The 14,265-nt window shown below is 39.7% G+C and overlaps 1 protein-coding gene across 1 annotated transcript; it reads right to left on the minus strand.

Annotated features, from left to right (window-relative positions):
- Positions 1 to 12,474: 12,474 nt before the first annotated feature.
- LOC136202494 (UDP-glycosyltransferase 83A1-like) lies at positions 12,475 to 14,061 on the minus strand. The gene is made up of 2 exons (XM_065993182.1): positions 13,566 to 14,061; positions 12,475 to 13,482 (listed from the first exon to the last, which is right to left on the minus strand). The coding sequence occupies exons 1-2, from the start codon at positions 14,056 to 14,058 to the stop codon at positions 12,605 to 12,607; spliced, it is 1,371 nt and encodes a 456-aa protein (XP_065849254.1). The 5' UTR covers positions 14,059 to 14,061; the 3' UTR covers positions 12,475 to 12,604.
- Between the last annotated feature and the right edge of the window lie 204 nt (positions 14,062 to 14,265).

Consider the following 14,265-nt stretch of genomic DNA (forward strand, 5'->3'; position numbering starts at 1 on the left):
CACCAATCCTTTCTCTTTCCTTGTTAGAAACCCAACTCATGGCCCAGTCCAACAATCCAAACCACAATCTTGAGAGTCGTGTGCAAGGGGCTTTAGCCAAATACATCTTTTCTGACGAGTTCAAACGTGCTCTTAATGATCCGGAGGCTGCTAAGAATGATGGGGCTGAAGGTTCCCAGGGGATGATAGGAGATTTCAATCTCAGAGCAGAAATCGAGCGAGTTCTTCCCGATGTCCTAGCTTCAGATGAATTCAAGATAGAGCTGAAAAGGTTGGTCCGGGAGGTCATGAGTGAGTCACTGGTTGCTGAGATCCCGAAAGCTGCGGTAGAGAAACCTACGTTCCAGTTCGCGTCACCATCTACCCCACAAACATTCACTCCACTAAGGGTAGCCTCACACCATGTCCCATGAACACGACAAGACCCACACCATCGGGGACATGAGTTTAGCAGGGTTGTTCGCCCTCCATCACCCGCTCAGTATAGAGGGGAGGGAAGGGAGTTCTCCACTTTCACTCAACCCTTATTTGAAGTGTTGGAGGGTCTACGAATGCATGACATACTTCATCCTCTACCGGCCATGGGAGGTCAAACCACTGAGTTAGTCAAACGCATGGGCTACTGCCACTTCCACCAGAAATATGGTCACGAAACAAGTACTTGCATGAGGTTGAAGCATGAAATCCAAGATCTCATCGAAGCTGGAAGGATAAGTGATCCAGACCCTTCTCAGCAGAGGAAGCCTTCATCTTGTTCCTTGAACGGTGAAGTCTACAACAAAGCGGGATGAGCTAAAGAAGAAGTTCTCGAGATCGAGGACACTTATGAAGTGGAAGAACCTGAAGCTTCCTGAAGTAGCATGAGAGAGAGGATTGCACTTGTAGTCTTTATCCTTGTCTTTTATTTTATCTTCTATTCCACAAGATGTTACGAACCTCCTTTTGAATTCAATGAAATTTCATTTCCGCAAATTTTGTCCTAACTATATGCATTTACATTTGACATTCACCCAATTGAGATATTCCCGCTTCTTATCATGGTATGGACGTAAGCTCTAAAATATACTTATTACTCAGCACTTAACCACTGAAGAGAGAAAATTGAGAGAGTAAAAAAATAAAAAAAAATAAATCATGAGAAATGATTCCATGGCTCTACGATGATAAGTCGGGCATAGACCCATCAAACAAAGGGTTCTCATCGGCTTGTGCCAAAAAGAAGACCGAGCGACAATCAACAAAGTCCGAAACGAAAAAAAAGAGAAGGAGGAGCAAGCGACAGGCCCCAGAAACCGTGCTAGCACTAAGGCACCGACAAAAATTTCTCCAAAGGGGACACAAATACATGGGTGCACCACTCAGAACAAGACGGGGGCAACTGGCCTATCAGCGAGAAAGGACCCTATTCCAGGATCAACGAAAGGGTTTAGGTCTATGATGACTCAAAGTTAAAAAGGAAAAAAGAAGAAGGATGATGCTAAAAAGGCCCAGGGGCAAAGTCAGCCAATCGGAAGTAAGGAAAAATTATTCAAATAAAAAGCAGACGTGACTAGCCGAGGAGCGTCAAGGTGACAAGAGCGGTTGACATTGCCCAATAAATGGGTGATCAAATGTACGAGAAAAGCTTACTTTGGCAAAGAAAAATCAAATACGTAGTCGAGTGAAGACAAAGACGGCGATGAAGTTTAGAACTACGATCAATCTCAAAGGAACCAAGGAATCTTTCTCATCAAATACGCAGTCGAATGAAGACAAATGCGGCGACGAAGTTTAGAACTACGGAACCGAGGAATCTTTCTCATGAAAATTAAAAAAAAAAAGAAAAAAGAAAAAAGAAAAGAAAATCCCGATAGGTTGAAAATCCGCAAAGGACGGCCTATGCAACAATAAGGGACACCCCAATAAGTGAAAACCCCATGGGGCGCTTATTTGAAAATTCCGGGGATAAAAGGAGAGAGTTAAAATAACTGAAATGTGAAAACCCGCAAGGGCATACTTTGGTAACAGTGGTTAATAAACTGAGCAGTAAACAATTCAATGTATGCTTGCCAAGTGTTTTACTTAAGTTAGACGGTTGCATTTGCAATGAAAGCACCCGCATCAATAGACACCCCATCTCAACTGAAATCACCTCAACACCCATAAACCAATCCAAAATCTAAAAAAAAAAGAGAAACTAAACAAAAAGAGACTATTCTTCTCTCTCATGCTCCATGAAGTTTGGTTCCCCTGCTTCTCTGTTGTCCTCTCAAGAGTCAAATTTCAACCGAAGCGACTACTCCTAACGGCAGTATTCCTAGCTTGAATGCATATGAAATCTCACCTCGAGTTTGCTGGGGCATACGCTCGCATCAACTTCTCATCCACACTAAGACAGTAACATCAATCGGGGCATGACCATGCGATCGGATCACCATCCATCTCGCTCCGGAAGCTTCTCCATTAACGAAGGCATCAGGCATGAACTCATCGTCAAATGCTCAGCATAGAAGTAGCCCGTGGATATGAACCCCCTGTGCTATCCGGTATCATTTACAATAATAAAAAAAACTGAACAAAAGTTGGATTGAAAACCTCAAAAGAGGCGATCCAAGCAAAAGGAGAGATAGAGAAAATCGGTGAGATATAGAAAAGATGAATTGAAAACCCCTAGGGGCGGTTCATGCAAAAGGAGAGATAGAGAATATCAAAGAGATCCCGTTGAGTCGAAAACCCGAAAAGGGCGGCTTAAGCAAAATTAGGGAAAAAATGAATGCGTCAATCTCTGGTTAAAGGCGAGAGCCCCTTGAAACAAGCTCATCAAAACCAAATCCCCATCCTTACAACCTTAGGTTTCAAACTTATCCTCGCCCTCATCCTTGCACACCTTGGGGACGGCCTGAAACATCATCTCTCGATCTGAAGCTACCAAAATCTTCAAGCCTATGAAAAGGGAATCCATCCGACCATCTCATTCGCACACGTAGTTTGCATACTCACACGTCCATACATCCATATAAAGCAAAACGCATAGGCCACACTTACATACAAACACGCGCACAGTCACGTACATACACACACACATAGGTGGTTACACGCATCCGTAGAGTAGGCTACATCCACCCATCTATATGCATCACTACACCTCATCATTAAGAATAACAAATATCCTCACAAAGGGTATGATTCGCTCGCTCTATGTAGAAAATCTAGATTACAGGATAGCGCACCGATCTCCAATCTGCAGTCCATTTCAGCCTATGATTCATGCCAAGCAGTAGCAACTGACGGGAGACGACTCCGGATGATAGCCAAAATCATAGAACAGTGGCGCCAGTCAAAATACAGACAACAGTCAACAGAAAAATAATTCTTAGTCTGAAGTGTTCTAGACGAAAAGATAAGGACGTTCCTATCAAACAACTCAAATACCCGAGACAATAGCTCCAGTAAAAATACAGACAACAGTGTTTTAGAATTCAGAATTGCTAGAAAGAACCTTTTTGCTTTTGAGCCATCTTACCTACGGTCCACGACCGGGGTTGCTTTTGAGCCGTCTTACCTACGGTCCACGACCGGGGTTGCTTTTGAGCCATTTTACCTACGGTCCACGACCGAGGTTGCTTTTGAGCCATCTTACCTACGGTCCATGACCGAGGTTGCTTTTGAGCCATCTTACCTGCGGTCCACGACCGAGGTTGCTTTTGAGCCATCTTACCTACGGTCCATGACCGAGGTTGCTTTTGAGCCATCTTACCTGCGGTCCACGACCGAGGTTGCTTTTGAGCCATCTTACCTACGGTCCACGACCGAGGTTGCTTTTGAGCCATGTTACCTACGGTCCACGACTGAGGTTGCTTTTGAGCCATCTTACCTTCGATCCACGATCAAGGTTGCTTTTGAGCCGTCTTACCTACGGTCCACGGCCGGGGTTGCTTTTGAGCCGTCTTACCTACGGTCCACGGCCGGGGTTGCTTTTGAGCCATCTTACCTACGGTCCACGATCGAGGTTGCTTTTGAGCCATCTTACCTACGGTCCACGACCGAGGTTGCTTTTGAGCCATCTTACCTACGGTCCACGACCGAGGTTGCTTGTGAGCCATCTTACCTACGGTCCACGACCGAGGTTGCTTGTGAGCCATCTTACCTACGGTCCACGACCGAGGTTGCTTTTGAGCCATCTTACCTACGATCCACGATCGAGGTAGCTTTTGAGCCATCTTACCTACGGTCCACGACCGAGGTAGCTTTTGAGCCATCCTACCTATGGTCTATGACCGAGGTTGCTTTTAAGCCTTCTTACTTTTGGTCCACGACCGAGGTTGCTTTTGAGCCATTTTTACCCGCGATCGATTTAGAGACTAGGGTCGCTAGAAAGAGCTGTTTACCCGCGGTCGATTTAGGCTAGGATCCTTAAGGAAAACATCCGCCGGTAGCCGATCCGAAGGCAAAGACGGAGAGGATCAAAGACGAAGCTGGAGCGCGCAGCGCAGAGATCAGGTATCCTTCCTCCTACTCTATATGTGTCTTTTACTTTAATATATTTCCATTGCATGTGCTGTGTTAGCAAAAAACGTTTTCAAAACACACACATCACTGTCAAAATAGAAAAGTAGGGGCAACTGTAGACACCGAGTCGGAGGACCTGTGACGAAAACCTATAACAAGACGGTCGAAGCGGTTGGTTCCGGAAGTTTTAAAACAAAAATATATAATAAAAAAAGAAGAAGTTAATGGGAGTCGCGGTCGTCGAGTGGACGGCTCGCGAGTGCTCAGCGACATGGTGCGAACGCCTAGCGGCAGCCGACGCGCGTCCGACGACAGTTGGACGCACGCCCGACGGCCGTTGGGCGAGCGCCCAACGACGTGGGGCAAGCGCCCAACGTAGGTGGGGCGAACGCCCGACGCCCAACATCCGTTGGGCGAACGCTCAACCAGCGTTGGGCGAACACCCAACGCCTGTTGGGCGCGCGCCCAACGAGAGTTGGGCGTCGGCCCAACCAGGTTGGGCGTCGCCCAACTAATGTTGGGCGTTCGCCCAACCTGCTTTGGGCGACGCCCAATCTTAATCGGGCGTCGCCCAAAATCTCTGGGGATCCGTGCCTATAAAAGACACGGATCCCCATGCAAAAGAGGAGGGGGGAATTTGGGAGAGCTTTCTCACTCTAGACATTTTTAGAGAGAGAAAGTGAATTTTTTTGAGAAAAATATTTTTTTTCTCAAAAAGTCCGAATTTCCTAAAAGTTAAATTTTTACTAAAAACCCGAAAAACACCGAAAAATCACGATTCGCGGAATCAACCGACTTCGACAGTCAGATACCAATCTTGAGGTATTATCCGAGGACTAGACTCGTTTTATTTTATTTAATTTATTTCCTTTATTTATTTATTTTTATGTTATAATTTTATTTATTTAGTTATTTATTTATTTATCACGTTTTATTTAATTTTTCGTATTTATTTAATTTTCGTCTCGTATTAAATAAACGTTCGGTTTTGTTTTGAAATAAAAACCTCGTTTTAATATCCCAATTCGAACCGTGATCCGATTCAAAGGTAGTTCGGGATTAAAAAACGTTGTAATTATAAGTTTTTGAAAATATTTCTAAATAACGTTTTGAAATAAAACATCGTTTTAGGAATCTCCGTTATAGACTATGATCCAATTTTGGTAGTTCGGGGACCCAAAACGATAGAATAGATCTAATCTAAAGCTTTTGAATAAATCTGGAAAATATTGGACTAATTCTGTAATTTTCCGTTTTCTGTCACTAAAGGCTGTTTACCGACGGATTTTCCGTCGGTAAAGCTGCTGGAATGTAAAAAATACTGTTTTGGTCCTTCTTTCTCAACTTTTAGACTTTTGGTCCTTGTATATATATGTGTATAATTATGTAATGTATTTATGAAAATTATTTTGGGTTATATAACTATTAATTACATATTATTTATCTATCTACTTTATATTTTAAACTTAATTTACATCAATTTAGTTTTGCAAAGTAACATATTTGTATATATATATATAGTTTTTTGGTTTATTTGAGTTATATTAACCTTTATTTAGGGTGGGGGTTATTTTCTATGTATTTATTATGTAAAACTATTTTGGGATGAATTTAACTTTCTTATTTATGGATTTTATTCTCTATTTTTACATTGTTTCTTAAATCAAAATCAAAGTGTATTTTAATTAGTATTATCTCTATTTTCACTTATATATATGTACTATTATTTTGTTTCTTACCACATATTTAACCTACATATATTATTACTATTTTTACCATTCTTGTATATATGTATAAATATGTATATTTATTTTCCTTTTAGGTTTTCTATATGTATATATTCTATAAATATATTTGGGTTGATTTAGACTAAATTTCTTAATTGTTGTGATTAGAGGTTAATTGAGTGAAAAAAGGAAAAACAAACCACAAAAAGAGAGTTTAATTTGCTTATTTAAACTAAAAGTTTTTCTAGATATTCCTAAAGAGTAAATAAAAGGCTTTTTCTATCATTTCAAACCACTTCTTAAACATCACGTTTTAAAACCTTAATTCGTTCCAATGACGGATTAAGCGAACCTTGTAATTAAAATCGTTTCTTTTCATTGTAAATAATGAAGTTTTGAATCGTTTTCCTAACTAAACAGTTTTATACAAAATGAATGAACTTATATGCTTAATCACGTTTTTGGTTAAAACTTCTTGTTCAAAAGTTTTCAAACGCTCGAGTCGTTCCAACGGCGATTCGAGTCGATGTCATGTAAATTAACGGGGTTTTGAAACGTACCTAAATCGTTCCAACGGCGATTAAGGTACGAACCATGTAAATAAACTCATTTTTCGGGGAGTGAGATTAGCTTAGAGTTAGTGTATAGTCTAAAGCATAAAATCACACTGTGAATAAATCAATTCTCTCTTCTCCCCCTCTCTCTCCTGTATACTTTAAATTTATGCAAAATGGGTGATTCTTTACTAAAATGTCTTTCAATAACATGCTCAAACGGTTTTCAAAGCGAGAAATAAAAGGTTTCAAATGATTTTTAAACTTAAAGAAATATGCGATTAGTCCGTTATCGCCTAACACGCTGAGTAGGAGGCCGGTGGTTCATAACCGGGCGATGTCGGGATGCCTAGTAGCCTTTCTCCGGAAAGGAGCTAGCCTTCTCGGCTCGTACCTAAGTTTCCCGAACCCTCACCGGTCTCCCGCAAGGGATTGGTGTTCATTTTCCCATTCGTGGGTGGCGACTCTTCCATACTCCGAGCTCCGGTCCTGCCGAGCAGCTTGATTCCACGATTGGTTACTTTCGGCGCCAATTACCGCTTACGTCGCCATGAGGTGTCCACCCCCCGGTCCGCCCGGGTGAGGCCGTTCGGCACCTTGTCTAACAAGAGAGAAGGAAGAGAAAGAGAAAGAAAAATAAAAAAATTTAATTTTTCCCGGTTTACCCTTTGCCACGTCAACACTTTTAATGGTGTTAATCCATTTTTCGTTTTTCGGGTAACGGCGCATAACACAGTCCTTTTTTTTTGTAAAAACAAACCACAGGGGGGTTTTTTTTTAAGAACATGAAACCACAGGGGATTTTTTTTGGAATTTACCCTAAAATATATTATTCAATATACTTGTTCAATTTTTTTTTAAAAGAAAGAATTCCATAAATCAAAAGTTCGAATCCAGATTAATAGTTTCCTGCCGCCAATCCGGAGCAGAAAAAACAATAAACTTACTAGCATTGGACAGGGCATGACATGCAACGATATGAGCCCCCCTGTTTGCTAGTCTCGACACATAAGACACTTTAAAATCGTGCCTACTACTCAAGAGGACATGACAATCCTGTATAATTGATCCATATTCTGATAGATCAGGCTTGACAGAATTGACACTATTAACCACAATCAAAGAATCAGTCTCAAACAATACATTGACACAATGTAAATGAATTGACCAAAGAATCGCATCCCTTAAGGCAAGGGCCTCTACGATTCGTACTTCATTAATAAGTGGAAATAAACGACTTTTGTATGCCATAAACGACCCATCTGAGGATCGAATGAAAGCTCATGCACTGCTGCGATTCTTCGTCTAAAATAGGGCAGCGTCACAGCTGCATTTAACGTGGCCAGCAGCGGGTCGGGTCTGGTGATGAGGCGATGAAGATGACGGTTGGGCAGGTTGGGCAGTCTGCCATTCCGCCAAGAAGTGAGCTGCTACAGTGACTGCTTGGGTCGACAGCCACAATTTGTGCTCCCAAACCACTTGGTTCCACTGAGGCCATATAGTTCATAGGGTCATGGCCAACGTGCAACAAATCTCCAGTTCCAGTGACAAAAAAACCTGTAAAATAACATCAGTTAGATAATCAAAGTGGAATATGTCCATACTGATCGCAGCAAGGTTCCAACATTCTTGGGCATAGATGCAGCCCGCAAAGACATAGTAGTCGCGTTCAACATCGGTATGGCAGAACGGACAATGGATTGGAATCAATACACCCCGCACTGCCAATCTAGTTCTAGTGGCCATGCACCCTCCAATCAGTTTCCACATAAACAATTTAACCTTCGGTGGGATATTCAATTTCCATAACTTGTCTCACCCCTCGTGTCCTTCAACCCGTCTATCACCCTCACACGGAGCCTTATAACCCGACTTACTTGTGTAACACCCATCCTTTGTATAATGTCATAGTATCCCATCCTATACCTCTCTAGTAACAGGTAAAAGAGTCTTACACACTACCCTTGCATCTGAGTCAGACATTAATGAATCTATTTTCCCTCTATCCCACACTTTCCTTCACAGAATAAAAAGATCAGCGACTTTAATGTCACTTCATGACACCCCTACACCCACCTAGGCCAAAAATAGGACATCCTTATTCAACCAAGGGTCCTTCCATACAGAAATGGATTTACCATCCCCAACTCTCCACCTCACACCCAACTAAGATAATAACATCGTCTTTAATATTTATCTAGAAATCATTTTTCCATTATGATAAATCAAAACACTAAAAAAAAAAACTATTGAAATGTTTTATTTTAATTAAAAAATTCCCTTCTTTATCATGAAAAGAAAAACAATTTTTTTTGGAAGATATTGAAAAAAAAATGTTTTAAGCATGAATTTGATAGAGATATAAAAGGAAAATGAAAAAAAAAATGTGAGAGTACGTTATTACTTTTTTTAAGTCAATAATCATAGTGCCTATTATATATATATATATATATATATATATATATATATATATATATATATATTAATCAAAGGAATAGATTAATGAGTCTCAAGGTAAAAAATGTAACAATGAATTAGGAACAAAATTCGGTAATGAATAAAAGAACGAGGGGCAAGTGATGAAACAAGAGGACTGTGCCACTGAATGAGCCAACTCATTAACTTACCGTCGAATTCATTTGACTGAGTAAGAGTCATTTGTAGATAAGATTATGCGGAGGTGAGATATCAAGTCGCCAAATTCTGAATCGTCTTCGGCATCTGATGTGATAGCGTCTACAACTTGTTTAGCATTTGTCTCGAAAGTTATGTTCTGAACCTGCCGGTCTTCTAGCCACCGCATGGCCTGAAGTACCGCCTTGGGTTCACACTCATTTGATGGTGGACAACGAAATAGCTTTGCTCTATGCCCCATAATGATGATGTCGAACGAATCTCGGACTGCTGCACCAATACCAGCACTTCCTTCAACCTCAAAACAGGCTGCATCGGTACAACACGACAAACAGTCCATAGAGGGACGATGCCATGCCGAGCAGGATGAAGCCGGAGCACAACCTTCTGCTACTGTGTGTTGTTGAACCTGACCATCAAAGAAATGCTCTAGTCGTTGATGTTTTAAGGATGTCGCCAGTTTCCAGTCATACAAGACCGCCAACGCCTTAACCGATATTTGATCTGATGAGCTTAACTCGTGCTGCCTGAGTCGACCGTTCCGTGCCTGCCATATACTCCATAAATGCATTAAGAAGGATACAGCAACCTGTGTTGATGACGTATCAAGGATCTCGTGAACCAGACAGATAGGCTGAGAGCAGTAGCCGCACCACTGGTTACTTTATTCAATAAACTCGCCTTCTGCCAAACTCGGATAGCCCATGCACATTCTATAAAGAGATGCCAACCATCCTGCTAAGACCCATTGCACATAACACAATTACTACATACTTGCAACCCCCGGAACTGGAGATTTACCCGCGTGGGAAGGCAGTTGCGCGCCAGTTGCCAACCGAAGTGATGAACTTTCTGTTGGACTTCTGCGTACCATAGTTTTCTCTAGGACTCGGGCACGTGTAGGCGTTCACCATTCTCAATCGAAGTGGTCAATCGATAAGCTGTCTTGACCGTGTAACGACCCGATGGGTGGAGTTGCCATATCAGCCGGTCCTCCAAATTCCAGCTATTAACCGTTAATTTCTGAATCTCCCTGATATCCCTGAAATAAAAATTTCACCCAGTAGCTCAGCGTCCCAATCTCTAGAATTTGGGATGAATAAGTCACTAACTCGCAAGTGTTCAAGCCCTTCAACCGAGTGACTATTATATTAAAAAAATGGATAAATTATAAGAATACATCTGACTTTTAGAGTTAGGAACAATTTTACTTCTAATTTTTAAAATGATATAATTTTAAACCTAATGTTGGCAGCCAAGAGCAATTTTTATCCATAACGTTGACAAGTTAGGTCAATTTGAGAAATAATTCATCTAATCTTGTCATTTATAAATGCATCATTTTATCACTCATTAGTAACAGATAACAAATATATGATTAGACGTGAAAAAAATAAAAAATATATTGTCTTTTGTACGAGTTGGATAATAAAAATTCATATATTTCACCGAATTTATAAATATTAATCTCCAATTTTATTATTAAATCATAAAAAATATGATTTTTTTTGAACAAACAGATATGTAATTGGTGCGGAAGAAGGAACATAATATACGTGTTTTATAATATGTCTGAAATTGACTGAACTTGCTAACGTTAGAAGTAAAATTGTTCTTTACTACCAACGTTAGAAGTAAAATTGCACTATTTTAGATGTTGGATGTAAAACTGATATTGGTTGTAAATATTAGAGATATTTTTGCAATTTATCCATTAGAAAAATATAAAGTTATGGTATTTTTATGTTACTATTTCTAAGACAGTGGTTATATTGTAACAACCAGTAAAATTCAGTTACCATGAATGTAATTTGATAGCATATCCAACTCACATTCCCGTCCCGTACGGATAACTCTTACAATGGATCCGGTGCAATGCATCCGATCAATAAAAAAAATCATGCTACCTTTTTATAAAATGATTGGAATAAGAAAAGAAAGTAGCCAATTGTCACTTATAGTAGAATTTCTGGTATGCTTTCCAACACACAGAAATATTTGGGTGGAAGTGAATCAACAAAGGCGGTGAAAAGCTGTGAAATAGGAGTTCTTATACCTAAGGTTCTCCAAGTCGGAAAAATACTTGTCTTGTGAAAATATTTGTGTTGTGATTCTACTCGGAAAAATACAATGCTAGGATTTTCTATGATATGTATGGGTCACAGCGCGCATATCAAAATGTGCATGGGAGATCCTCCAATCCAATTTGACTTACAAGTCCAGAACCCTCTGTAATTTTCCGTGAAATACAGAGGTGAATCCTTGGATTTCAAATGGCTCAGCATATGGACGTGTCACATCATCAAAGGATTCTTGGTGTTAGCGTGGGTCTCCAGGTGTGCGGAGTTCTTCCCCGACGACGGAACAACGGTAATTCTGGCAGAGGTAAGACCTTTAAACAAAATTCCCAAATTGCTTTTGAACAGTTGGAATGCTATCTTGAACAATTTTGATTGAACTACATTATATCATTTGTTTGCTAATCTGCCATTTTATTATTATATTCCATAATCTTCCTTCGTAATAAACCATGCTCAATCTCTCATTTTGGAGTTCATTCCATGTTGGAATTTGGTTTCTAAAATCTGAGAAGGCTTCCGTCCATTAGGTTGCTTTTACTATGTCTCCCTTCCTCTTTCCTTTTGTTACTAAACACAAGGTTTTACATTTCTTAAGTTTAGCTGCTTTGTATTTTTGAAAAGGTTTTATGCAAATGTGAGCAGCTAAAACACTTGTTTTGTTTGACTAGTTCATAAGGTCATCAGGTCGCTTAAAGCAGAGTTACACAAGAAGAGGAACTACCTAAAGGGTAAAGAGTGTCTAACCCAGCTTAAACCATGGTTTACTCATTAAGAAAAAATTAAGAAGCAAATCTGAAATATTCAATTTCTATAGTCTAAGAACTATATTTCCGGAAGAAGAATATTTGTACTGCAACACCTAGAATGCGCTGTATGAGCTCCTTTTGTATTTCAGGGAGTTTCTTTTGATACAGATAAACTAATCTTTCAAGGATTCTGCATTGTGTATTATATATAATTATAGATAGCATGAAAACATGATTAAAGAGATTAAACTTTAAGATGAAACTTGTGAACATATTGAAAGATTAAATTAGCCAAATCATTTTTCTGTAAACAATAAACCACACAATCACATACAATATGAAAATGTCCTAAAAAAAGAAAGAAACACCTTTCGCTATTGTTTTATCTGCCCAATGAAACTCATGAAATTCTTGAAAGAAACTCCACCTTCACTCATACTCTTTGCAGCCATATCTTTGAGTTTCAGTGAATTGGCTTTTATATGTTGGTCAGAAAGAAGTTTCTCTATTTTGGATTTGACACGTTGCCTTGTCACAATCCCATTTTCATCTGGAAATATTCGTAGACCAACCTTCCAAGTTTCACAAATGTAATAGCTATTACGCATTTGATCCCCAAAGTAAGGCCAACATAGATACGGCACTCCCCTGCTGACTCCTTCAAGTGTTGAATTCCATCCACAATGGGAAAAGAAACATGCAATTGAAGGATGTGCCAACACTTTCTCTTGAGGAGCCCATTCTACTATCTTCCCATACTTCCCTACTCTTTCTTTGAATCCATGAGGGAATTCTACACCATTTCCTTGTGTAAAATTAGATCTAACAACCCACAAAAATGGTTGGCCTATGACCTCAAGACCATATGCCAATTCATCAAACTGTTGCTGGTTGCACACAGTTGTGCTGCCAAAAGCAGCATAGATAACTGAACCTTGAGGCTGCTGATCAAGCCAGTTTAAGCAACTTGAATCTTCCTGCCAAAAGTTTCCTGGAAAAGGCTCGTGCATAAACAATGGGCCAATCGGTAAGGCATCAGGAATCAGATCACAGGCTGATTGCTCAAGTTCATAAAATGAATTTACAAGTATCCAATCAGATTTCTTCACAATTTCTACAGTATCAAGAATGAGGTGTTTGAAAACGAATTTATCAAGGTGTTTTCCATATTGCATGCTCCACGTAAGTTCTTTTGAATTCCAGGGAGGAATTTCCTTTGACACATAGATTAACTCATCCTTGAATGGAATTCCTGCATAGTGGATCAGTAGCACTAATTAGAACAGGATTAAAGAAATTGAAGTCTAATTAGAAGCATTTAATTTAATTTCTTACCATGAACATCTATGATCCCTGACTCAATAAGCTTTGAAGCATGGAGGTTTAAGGCCAAGTTTCCTATTCCAAAAGGTATAAACCCAGCTCGCTTAATACCCAATTTTTCAGCAACTTCAATTGCCCAATAGGCTGTTAGATCAGCAACAACACAAGATACATGCTCATCATTGTTTCCTTGGTTAATATTTTCTATCAATCTCTGCAGATTGCAAGGCATATTACTTGATATTCTCTTCATAGTTTCTATTATATCTTCATGATCACGATTTTTTGCCATTGCCAAACCAGTAGAAATTGAAACTAGGGTGATTGGGATATTGTTTTTGAAGTTATGAGGCAGAGAAGACATGATTTTATCATGTATAAAATCTGCATTAACAAATGTAACCTTGATTCCATTTTCAGCTATTTTGTATGCAAACTTCATTAAAGGAGCAACATGACCTTGTGCTGGATATGGTATTACTATAACATGACCTCTCCTATCCATAACTGAAAAGCCTTACAATAGTGTTACAACTGAATGCTTTTGTTTGAAATGATTAATGCTTTTGAACTGAAACTATAGATATGACTTTGTTTGGTTGAATGTTTTGAGATTAATAATTGATGATAAGTGGCTGCTATTTGTCTGTCTCTTGAATTTTTTGGGTCGCCTTTGTAGTGCTATATTATTGGCTCTTTGCTTCGGCAGTAC

This window comes from Euphorbia lathyris, chromosome 1, assembly GCF_963576675.1.
Source record: "Euphorbia lathyris chromosome 1, ddEupLath1.1, whole genome shotgun sequence".
In the NCBI taxonomy this organism is placed as follows: Eukaryota; Viridiplantae; Streptophyta; class Magnoliopsida; order Malpighiales; family Euphorbiaceae; genus Euphorbia; species Euphorbia lathyris.

Excerpts from the sequence above, each read along its gene's own strand:
- LOC136202494 (XM_065993182.1), bottom strand. The coding sequence starts at position 14,058 with ATGGATAGGAGAGGTCATGTTATAGTAATACCATATCCAGCACAAGGT. Across the intron at positions 13,483-13,565 it reads AGGGATCATAGATGTTCATG|GAATTCCATTCAAGGATGAG; the intron begins GTAAGAAATTAA and ends TCCACTATGCAG.